This window comes from Tachypleus tridentatus, chromosome 1 (genome assembly GCF_004210375.1).
Source record: "Tachypleus tridentatus isolate NWPU-2018 chromosome 1, ASM421037v1, whole genome shotgun sequence".
NCBI classification, from domain to species: domain Eukaryota; kingdom Metazoa; phylum Arthropoda; class Merostomata; order Xiphosura; family Limulidae; genus Tachypleus; species Tachypleus tridentatus.
The window spans coordinates 177969179-177980438 of NC_134825.1; the positions used below are offsets into that span (position 1 = coordinate 177969179).

At 33.9% G+C, this 11260-nt stretch overlaps 2 protein-coding genes across 3 annotated transcripts in view; one reads left to right on the forward strand and one right to left on the reverse strand.

The window, feature by feature from the left end:
- Positions 1–7846, forward strand: part of LOC143231159 (R3H domain-containing protein 4-like) — a 45186-nt gene extending 37340 nt beyond the window's left edge. Inside the window, exons 4-8 of one of the 2 annotated variants that reach the window (XR_013016798.1) lie at positions 4247–4373; positions 4943–5028; positions 5635–5776; positions 6418–7724; positions 7768–7846. Coding sequence is in view for 1 of the 2 variants with exons in the window: in XM_076465818.1 (XP_076321933.1) it covers positions 4247–4373; positions 4943–5028; positions 5635–5776; positions 6418–6545 (483 nt within the window). In the remaining variant the exon portion in view is untranslated. Of the gene's footprint in view, positions 1–4246; positions 4374–4942; positions 5029–5634; positions 5777–6417 lie in introns of both variants that reach the window. The other variant, XM_076465818.1, reaches the window with a different exon arrangement.
- Positions 7847–8314: 468 nt separating this feature from the next.
- LOC143233778 (uncharacterized) lies at positions 8315–10057 on the reverse strand. Its single transcript, XM_076470433.1, has 4 exons — positions 9952–10057; positions 9744–9890; positions 9447–9654; positions 8315–8616 (listed from the first exon to the last, which is right to left on the reverse strand). Exons 1-4 carry the CDS (start codon positions 10055–10057, stop codon positions 8439–8441), a joined length of 639 nt encoding a protein of 212 aa, XP_076326548.1. The 3' UTR covers positions 8315–8438.
- Between the last annotated feature and the right edge of the window lie 1203 nt (positions 10058–11260).

The following is an 11260-nucleotide window of genomic DNA, read 5'->3' on the forward strand; positions in this document are numbered from 1 at the left end:
GAAAGGATTGCTCGCAAAAATACGTTGTAACAAACAGTATGAGTATCTCAAGGGCTTTCTTAGCAATAAAAGTGCGCTACGATTTGGTGACACCAAAGCGTTGAGAGTGTTGTTGTTCTGAAAAGTGGTTGTTGAACCTAGCTCTGCTGAAGTTCAATGATTTCGTCGAGGTATTCATCATTGACATCTGCTGTCACAACACTAAACGTGAACGGCTGTCTCACCCATGCTGGATATGACTCTCTGGTGGGTAAGTATCCGTCAAGAGACTTTGCGAGCTCATCTAAGTGCATGGCAATTGCTTACTTCAGTTCCCTGAGTACAGAAATGTCTCGATTTCAGACACATCTTGATCTTACTTACACAGTCGTCCAGCAGGGAAAAGTTTGCGAAGTTATCATTCTCTGTTCGTCGTTTCCATAACAGTAACTTTTGTGAAAAGCCTTCAGGTTTTCTTCCGCTTTGATGATGTTGACTCCACCGCTCTGCATCTGTTGATTGATAGCATTGAAGATATCGGCCATGTACGCCAAAATGAGAGTGAATTCAGATTTTTCGAAGCAATCTGCATGGCAGTGTTGGTATTCTCACAAAAACAGGGCTAATTCCACACGCATGGCAAAAACACAATTCAACACCTTTCCCCGGGATAACCACCGGCGTTAGAATGGTACAGAAGTACCTCAATTCAGAGCCCATTTCATTACACAGCTCTTTGAAGATGCAGTGCTTCAGGGCACTATTTCACACAAAGTTCACACATTCCACTACAATTTTTAATACTTCTGCCAGTTTTGAAGGCTAGGGTTTTGTTGCCAATGCATGCCTGTGCAGAACACAGTGTGTTACAATAATGTGTGGTGCATCAGCTTTCACCAGTGCACCAAAACCAGAGTTTCGTCCCAGCATGACTGGTGCTCCGTCCGAACAAACTGCAGAAACCATATCCCATGAAAGATCGTTGTCTCTGAAGAAGTCATCCACAAGTTTGTTCAAATCGACTGCCTTAGTTGTTGTTGTAAGAGGCTTACAAAATAAAAAATCTTATTTTATCTCGTTGTTCTTCACATAGCGCATGAATACAAGTTTCTTCATATCAGCTGCCTTAGTTGTTGTTGTAAGAGGCTTACAAAATAAAAAACCTTATTTTATCTTGTCGTTCTTTACATAGCGCATGAATACAAAAGCTAGCCTAGATTGGAAACATTGGTGGTCTCATCAAGTTGAAGGCTGAGTTTTGCTGGGCTTGAAATCAGATCTGCAACTACTTGAGTCAATGTCATCTATTCTGCTGCTGATGGTGTCATTTGAAAGAGGAATTTGGGATAACTTTTTTCAGCAGCTTTTCCCAGCATGATATTCGCCATCTTGAATGCAGCTGGTTTTACGAGTGCTTCACCAATGGTGTGTGGTTTGCCCTGCTTTGCGATCAAGTACGCAACTTCGTACGATGCTGTGAGGATCGCTTTGTCGATGGGTACAAAGCCGAGAACAGGCAGAGTAGCTTTTTCATCGAACCTGGCTCTCTTTACCATGAATTCAGCAAGCGTTATGTTCTTGTATTTCCTATCTCCATGCAGCTTTAGGGAGTGTTCTCTTAGTTTTGCCAGTGCTAGACTAGAATTGCTCGACTTGGTATTGCAACTCATGCATTGAGGACACTGACTCCCATCATGTTCCGTTATACATGTGAATCCATATTGTACGTATTTGTCTGACCACTTACAGTTTTTGCTCGATATAGTTAGTATGAAGGGTTTGAAAGATTAGGAAAAAATAAAAAATGATGCACGATTACTACAGTCACAAGTCGACTGCTAAGCGCATGAAGTTCCTTGCAAGCACAGATATTAAGACCAAGTGGAGCATGATGTCACGAATCATACGAGTGAGGTGAACGGAACGGACACACTTGTGTGTGTGTCTTGACCTCTGTCGAACCCAGGTTAAGAACCACTGAGTTAGAGTATAAAAAATAACGATGTATGATGTGTTACTGAAAACAAAAGTTTGAAATGTATTTAGAAAGTTCTAGAGATTACACAAAAATAATATTTGAGAATTTTGGGACAAAGAATGGTGTGTCTAACAAACTATAATATTGTAGTAAGATTATCACTAATATTTGAAATTTGGCTAAACCTTTCTATATGGTAGTGTGCCTAACAAGGTCGGATACTGTAGCAAGATTATCACTAATGTGTAAAACTAGGCCTAACCTTTTTATAGTTAAATACACCAAGTTATAGCCATTGTGCTTTTGTTTTTTAGAGAAACCATAATAAGTGTTGTAAAGAAACTGATGTGACACATGTAAAATACTATTCTCACAATGCTTTCATTCATTGTTTTCTAGTTTTTGGACATCCCAGTGTATAGGAGTATATTGGCTATGAAAGAATTGTCCATTGAGAATATAATTTTCATGGTTTGTTTGTCATGTTAATACCCTTTTCTATCAGGGGTTCACTTCATGTGATTTTTATTGTTTATTGTATTCTGAGTTCAATAGTGTTGATGCTGCTTTTGATGTACTGTATACCACTTGTGGTTTTCAATGTTTATTGTATTCTTGGTTCAATAGTGTTGATGCTGCTTTTGATGTACTGTATACCACTTGTGGTTTTCAATGTTTATTGTATTCTGAGTTCAATAGTGTTGATGCCGCTTTTGATGTACTGTATACCACTTGTGGTTTTCAATGTTTATTGTATTCTTGGTTCAATAGTGTTGATGCTGCTTTTGATGTACTGTATACCACTTGTGGTTTTCAATGTTTATTGTATTCTTGGTTCAGTAGTGTTGATGCTGCTTTTGATGTACTGTATACCACTTGTGGTTTTCAATGTTTATTGTATTCTTGGCTCAGTAGTGTTGATGCTGCTTTTGATGTACTGTATACTACTTGTGGTTTTCAATGTTTATTGTATTCTTGGTTCAGTAGTGTTGATGCTGCTTTTGATGTACTGTATACCACTTGTGGTTTTCAATGTTTATTGTATTCTGAGTTCAATAGTGTTGATGCTGCTTTTGATGTACTGTATACCACTTGTGGTTTTCAATGTTTATTGTATTCTTGGTTCAGTAGTGTTGATGCTGCTTTTGATGTACTGTATACCACTTGTGGTTTTCAATGTTTATTGTATTCTTGGTTCAGTAGTGTTGAATGCTGCTTTTGATGTACTGTATACCACTTGTGGTTTTCAATGTTTATTGTATTCTTGGTTCAGTAGTGTTGAATGCTGCTTTTGATGTACTGTATACCACTTGTGGTTTTCAATGTTTATTGTATTCTTGGTTCAGTAGTGTTGAATGCTGCTTTTGATGTACTGTATACCACTTGTGGTTTTCAATGTTTATTGTATTCTGAGTTCAGTAGTGTTGAATGCTGCTTTTGATGTACTGTATACCACTTGTGGTTTTCAATGTTTATTGTATTCTTGGTTCAGTAGTGTTGATGCTGCTTTTGATGTACTGTATACCACTTGTGGTTTTCAATGTTTATTGTATTCTTGGTTCAGTAGTGTTGATGCTGCTTTTGATGTACTGTATACCACTTGTGGTTTTCAATGTTTATTGTATTCTGAGTTCAATAGTGTTGATGCTGCTTTTAATGTACTGTATACCACTTGTGGTTTTCAATATTTATTGTATTCTTGGTTCAATAGTGTTGATGCTGCTTTTGATGTACTGTATACCACTTGTGGTTTTCAATGTTTATTGTATTCTTGGTTCAATAGTGTTGATGCTGCTTTTGATGTACTGTATACCACTTGTGGTTTTCAATGTTTATTGTATTCTTGGTTCAGTAGTGTTGAATGCTGCTTTTGATGTACTGTATACCACTTGTGGTTTTCAATGTTTATTGTATTCTGAGTTCAATAGTGTTGATGCTGCTTTTGATGTACTGTATACCACTTGTGGTTTTCAATGTTTATTGTATTCTTGGTTCAATAGTGTTGATGCTGCTTTTGATGTACTGTATACCACTTGTGGTTTTCAATGTTTATTGTATTCTGAGTTCAGTAGTGTTGATGCTGCTTTTGATGTACTGTATACCACTTGTGGTTTTCAATGTTTATTGTATTCTGAGTTCAATAGTGTTGATGCTGCTTTTGATGTACTGTATACCACTTGTGGTTTTCAATGTTTATTGTATTCTTGGTTCAGTAGTGTTGATGCTGCTTTTGATGTACTGTATACTACATGATGTTTTTTTGATCAGTGAAATTTGATTCTCTTCAAGGCTTGGAACAACTTTATTAACAGCAGTGATGAAGAACAGTGGAAAATTCTGAACAAAACTGATGATCAGTCTGAATGGATTGTTAATGATGGTGATGAAGACTGTGTTGATGATGATAGACGTAACAGTAAGTATCATTTTAGAATATTTTGGTTTTCATTTATCTAAAGCTTTGAGGCTATTAATCTCATTATTGTATTAAATCACTAATTTAATCTGTTCTAAATCCTCTTTATAATTTATATTCTCACATTTTACCAAACTTCTTTATCTGGAACTGAAATTGAATGTTAATGAAGCAATGGGTTTTAAAGGTATTAACTTGACAAATTCAAAGTGTGACTGCTTTTAAATTAGTTAATTGTTTATAAAGATTTTATGTTACGTAAACAACTTGTTACATTGGATATAAAACAACTTTCTAAGCAGAGAATATTGCATGTTTTAGTGCTAATAATATTGAGTTTCTTAAAGTTATCATTTTAAAAGTGATATGTTTTGATACTGGTTCTGTCTTTTTATGTCTAAAATATAAAATGTCAATGGGACAGTTACATTATCATCCCAACATAGTAAGTTAGATATGATGTTAATTAATATAAATAATTTATTCAAATCACTTCACTGACTTCCAAAATGAAATATATTAGATTTGTGGATTATGTAAATTACAATTGATGTTGCTGTTGGCTGTAGGTCATCCTGCTTTCTCTGCTGAAGAATGCTACAGTAAGATTGACTGGGACTTGAGAAACACGTTAAAGAAGCGTCACATACCTATGGTGAGAAACCTTTAGTTGTGGTAGAAATGATTTAATCTCTCATATATATTTTTTAAGGTAATTAATCATAAAGGTTTAATATTATGTTGCACAAAAGGTGCTCAATTTAAGAACATTTTCAGATCTTGGGGAATAACTGAGAAACTATTAGCCTGAACTTATTAGGAATGTATTGTTTCTTTAGTTATTGTCATGGTAATAACCCACAGCATAAGTTATAAAGTGATTATACAATTAGGTTTTAAGGTATCTTCTCTTACAGTATTATGATAAGACACTTAGCTGTAGATTGTAAGTAACTGTAACATTTTTTTTATTAAGGAAATTAAGTATAACAATAGTTTACAAAGTTAACACTAAATAATATTACTTTAACCATCTTAACATAAAGCATGTTGAAATATGTCACTCGAGTATTCTTTTTGATGCACAAATATATGTACCACTTTATATGCTATCCCAAAGTCATACTAAAGTACTTTACAGAGCTATTATAACTTATTAAACCTTGTATGTATTACAGTTGAATGACATGTATCGAGTAACTGTACCTTCACAAAAGTATTACAAGTTATTAGATTTTGTATGTTTTTGCATGCTGTTAAGGGAACATTGATCCAGTTGGAAAAGAAGCTATCAGATTTCTTTTTGAACCAACCATACTCTATCTACAAACTGCGTCTGGGGAACAGCTATGAAAGACTGATGGTTCATGCTCTCTGTCAATACATGGGCTTAAAGTCATGTAGTAAGTTTCATATATTAAATGCTTTCAAAGTTTATTTTTGTGGAGACTGTTAATCAACATAATTCTAATGTTACTCAGATATTTAATGTGTAAAACAGTTCATGTCTTGGTTTTTCATTTCTGTGTTAAAAGGGATAAATTAAATATAAGTGGAAATTACATTACCAATCGCAATCACTGTCATTATTCAGTAGGGTTAGTGCAGTGTGTAAAACTGTCATCGTTCAGTAGGGTTAGTGTTATTGATAAATTCATATTCTGCCAGGAGAATGTTAACAAAGCTGTATAAACAGTTGTTGAGGTCAGAATTTATTTTAAATGTTTATTGATGACAACTTGATGTTTTAAATTCAGTAACGTGTATTGTTAGAATAATCAGTGTTAGTCTACAATGATATTTGAGAATCCATTGTTTTAATTTTTCATGAAAACATTTTTTTTGAAGGAATAATAATATTGGAAAGTGTTTTTAAATAACTAACATTTTTTTAGTGACTATGTAAACAGAGGGTCAGTAGTGTATTAGTTTGTCTTAATGTACAAGCTAACTTTATTACAAAGTGTGATGTGTCTGTCATCTGTGATACATGCTCCTTATCAAGAAAGCATTAGACATCAACTTAACCAATATAATTTTTAAGGCTACAATGAAAATGGTGTTCGTTGGACCAAAGTACATAACAAGTACGTGATATTCCATCCACCACCAGTCTTCTTGTCTACCTTCTTGGAGCTGAGAGCACAACGTTTCTGTCGAGGTTTCTGCTAATTGCTTGTTTGTAAACTGGACACAATGTAGTGTTTCTCGAGTTTAGACAAAATTGTAAACAGTGTATTTAAATTGGTTTTGTATTCCCCTCTTCAACTTAAGGTAGGACATGGTGTTGTATTTTAAAATCTTGTACTCGTGCCTTCATTGTACAGCAGTCTTTATCAACTGTTCCTTTAAGTTTTATTTCTAACAATAAATTTTTTGTTAAGCTTCTTTGTTCAGTTTTTGTGAATCTAGAACTGTTCTTCAGATGTTATTTGTTGATATATACTTCTCAATTGTTATTACTTTGGAGGAAATGAATTGTTACTTTTGTGGCAACATTATTTCAACTGGTATTAGCATGTTTGTTTTTATATCATATGTGGGTTTTGAAACTTTTTATATACAAGGTACATACTTATGTAGATATTTAGAAGTAGACATTGTGTTGGTTTTCATGTAATTATATTGTGACTATAAGACTTAAGATATAAAATTTAATTTGAAATATGTTTGTGATAATATGAAATTTTATTTTAAGAAACAAGTTGATCCTAATGTAAGATTTAAGTATTACATGTCCATGTATAATGAATATCAGATGGAATTCTCTCCTTTACATACTACAATGTTGCGTGTCCATAGCTACTATGAACGTGAGATGTAATTCTGTCCTTTACATACTACAATGTTGCGTGTCCGTAGCTACTATGAACGTGAGATGTAATTCTCTACTTTACATACTTAGTGAGCTCTTTACAAATATAATATCCAAGCTGTTTATTGTCTTATTTTTATTGTGAGTTAAAACAACTTTTATTTAAAAAAATGATAATTAAATGTAAAAACCTTTTTTTCCAGGAAAAAAGGTTCACTCCAATTTTTCTATATTCTCTGCTGATAAATAGTATGCCTTAATTCATCAGAAACAGACACCAAACTTTCAGAACAATCAGGTGTGTGTGTAATTGAACCAACGTTTTTCATTAAGCCTCTGGTGGATGTACAATATCTAATTTAGTTAATACAAAAAAAACACCTTCTTTAAGTAAACATAGGATAACAAGTTGAATGTTAATGTGAAAGTTACCAGATAACACTGATTTAGGTGTACGTTTTTATATGAAAGTTAAAATATAACACTGATTCTGGTGTACGATATAATTTGAAAGTTATCGGATAACGCTGAGTCAGGTGTACGATTTAATTTGAAAGTTATCGGATAACGCTGAGTCAGGTGTATGATGTAATCTGTGAAGGTACTGCTAACCAGTTTCTGGGTATTTGGAGAACAATAAATGGATTGGATGAATTAATTACAGCACTAAAATTTTAATTCTGATGTATCTTTCATATATCACACAGTCAAATTAATAAGTAATAAATAAGTACAACATATTTAAAACATGAAGAAATGAGGCATTACAAACAATACATGTTACACATATGTACAATAACCTGTGTAGATGTACTAACATGAAATTGATGATATAAACCCAATATATACAAGATGTGTGGGTGTAGTAATAGCAGAAATGAGATGCTGTTAACCCCCATTTTACCACTAATATCCTCTTTACATTACAACTTTTATATTTGTTGACCTTGGTTTCCATCCAAGGTCTGTTGATTGATTTTCAAAGTGTCTTTGTTAAACACCCTAGCTGTATGACTGACTGTTGTAACACTCTTAGAAATACATAATGTGTGAATTGTCTGACATCACAGTTGTGAAACACTCACTCTGACTTCTTTTGTCTTGAAGGCTTAATCTGACTGTTAAACAATAACAAATGCAGGTATCTTATTATGATAACAGAACTCTTTTGAATGGCCCAAACAGGTTTGTCAAATGTGGTGGTAATTGTGTTAAGTTTGTCATTCTAGTTGGATAAATAGTGATACTGTTTAGAATAATGTTAGTATGGCTGATATTTCAACTTCAAACGGGTGTTCCAAATGTTGCTGTTGTTCATTTCTGTTTACACGGTATTTAGGGCACTGGCTTCCATCTCGAGACAAAGCTGCCATTTTGAAAACACCCATCTTAGACTCCATCCAGTTCGGGACGAATTTATCAACAATGCTAAAAATAAATATTGGATTTACCGTTATTTATTTGAATAAACTGGAACACTAGAATGACAACTATAAAATTTCACCAGTTCCATATTTTATAAAAAACAAGAAATTACAACAGCTTTATAAAAAGTGAAAACCTTTCAATTTAAACTGATCAAGCAACACTAAACTATAACATCCACCTGACCCTGTACTCTAATCAGTTCAAGGTTCCTAGTATTTGTTATTATTATTATAGATTCAGTGTTTATACATGCATTTAAGCATCTTTAAAACATTTTGTTATATTGTTACCTTTAATGTTACGTGTTCTTTCTAAACTTTCAGTTGTATCAGAAACTTTAAAAGCTGGTGTTCCAGGTTGTTTCTCAATTGTAATCAGTCAATAACTAAACTCAAATGAAACTAAGTACAGAGATTTTCAACTTATTTAATTTATAACACCATAAGCTTAATATCATATTTAAACATTGCTTCATCATATCCTTCTTCTTACATCACTTCAAATTTAAATTGTACTCTACCTTATAATAGTTGTCTTTCATCTGGTGTCAAGTTATTATCATTATAATTTACCATCAAATTCAAATTGTGCTCTTTACTTGGTTATATAATGTCTCCCCTCTGGTGTCAGTTATTAACACTATAATTAACCATCAAATTCAAACTGTGCTCTTTACTTGGTTATATAATGTCTCCCCTCTGGTGTCAGTTATTAACACTATAATTAACCAAATTTAAATTGTGCTCTTTACTTGATCATAAATGTTTTCCCTCTGGTGCTACTCATCAACACTATAGTATACTATTAAATTTAAACTTTTCTCTACTTACTTAATCATAATTGTCTTCCCTTTGATGTCACTCATCGTACTTCCCAGTTCACAAATTATTCTGTTCATACAGTTTTCATCTTCTACAGCTGACCGATAGATAGAATAATATTTCTCAAACTTCTTGCGATAGCTACTGAAGACATCTGACATTTCACCTACTTCCCGCTTCCGTCGCGTAGAAGCGCTGGTTCCAGTTAGGCTAGTGACTGTGGGTAAGAGAAGTCGAGACCTATCAAACCCAGAATAGGCATGGCTAATGAGTAGAGACCGAAGCCATTACTTGCTTGTTTGATACCATAATCGCCAGCTTCGTTGCCATAGTGATAGTTGAAGCTGCTAGAAGGTGGAAAGTAGCCTGCATAGCCTCCTGGGTTACCTTGGAAACCTCCATATCCTCCAGCAATTAGTTGGTTTACTCCACTCTCGAATCCACTTTTATATCCTGAGTTCCGAAATGACCTGCATTAGTACCTCCAAACTGACCATCATTAAAACTTCCAAACTGATCAGAACTAAGTCCTGCGGCTCCCTGGTAAATGTCACCTGAAGAACTTTGGACTGAGGTGGTATCGAAGTTCGACCTGACTGGACTGAAATTGGATGCAGCATAGGTTGGTTGTAGCTCAGAACCAGAAATGCTACTGTCTTGTACCTTGGGTTTCTCCTGCACGGGGTAGTAGTAGTAATACTGACTATTTTTACTAGCAGAGGATGGCTGGTAACTCTGGCTAGAAGAATCCAGCCTGCTTCCACTCGAAGATTGGCTGGATGGAGTATATAGGCTGATGATTACTCTCACTTGATTTCTTGTCTTCTCTTTTTGAGGAAGATCCTGATGCAACGAAAGTTAGGACTAATAGCCCCAAATAAAACACTAACTTCAGCATCCTAAAGGAAAAAAACAGAACCATGTAAAATATACCAAACAGTAACTTCAACATACTAAAGGTAAAAAAGCAGAACCATGTGAAATATACCAAACAGTAACTTCAACATACTAAAGGTAAAAAAGCAGAACCATGTGAAATATACCAAACAGTAACTTCAACATGCTAAAGGTAAAAAAACAAAACCATGTGAAATATACCAAACAGTAACTTCAACATACTAAAGGTAAAAAAACAAAACCAAGTGAAATATACTTAACAGTAACTTCAACATCCTAAAAAGTAAAAAACAAAACAAAAACAGAACCAAACGAAACTTTAACTAGAAACAAGGGATTTTAGCACTACAAGTAGCAATGGACTTTATAACTAGAAGTAACAAAGAACTTTATCACTACAAGTAACAGATGATTATAAATACAAACATTAGACGACTATAATTACAGACAACAATAGATTATAAATACAGATAACAATGGACTATCATTACAACGAAACTTTATATTATTAACAAATTTTTAGTAACCACTCTAGCAACTTTAAATAACGTATTATTTACTTAACGTATTTATTATTTACATTAAATCGAGAAGTTCCTATTTCCTTTACTTACTTTCTGATGGAACTGTCCGTCTTCTTACAAACCTTGACGAGTTTTTATTTCAACGCAGATAGCATGGGAATTAAGTACTCCGACTACAGTATGACGTCACTATAATCACGTGACATATATTTATCAAATAACCTCATTCCGAGTCCCGTTATACGTGTTTTGTGAAATAGTACTTGCTGTGATTGGATAACTTCAATTTCAGTGTCAATTTGCCTTCAGGTGCCACCTTGTACCTACAGTTGGGTCACTATTTGTATTTGACCCGGAAACAAACAACTTATATCCGTCTTGGCTTTGACCGATATCGGAAGA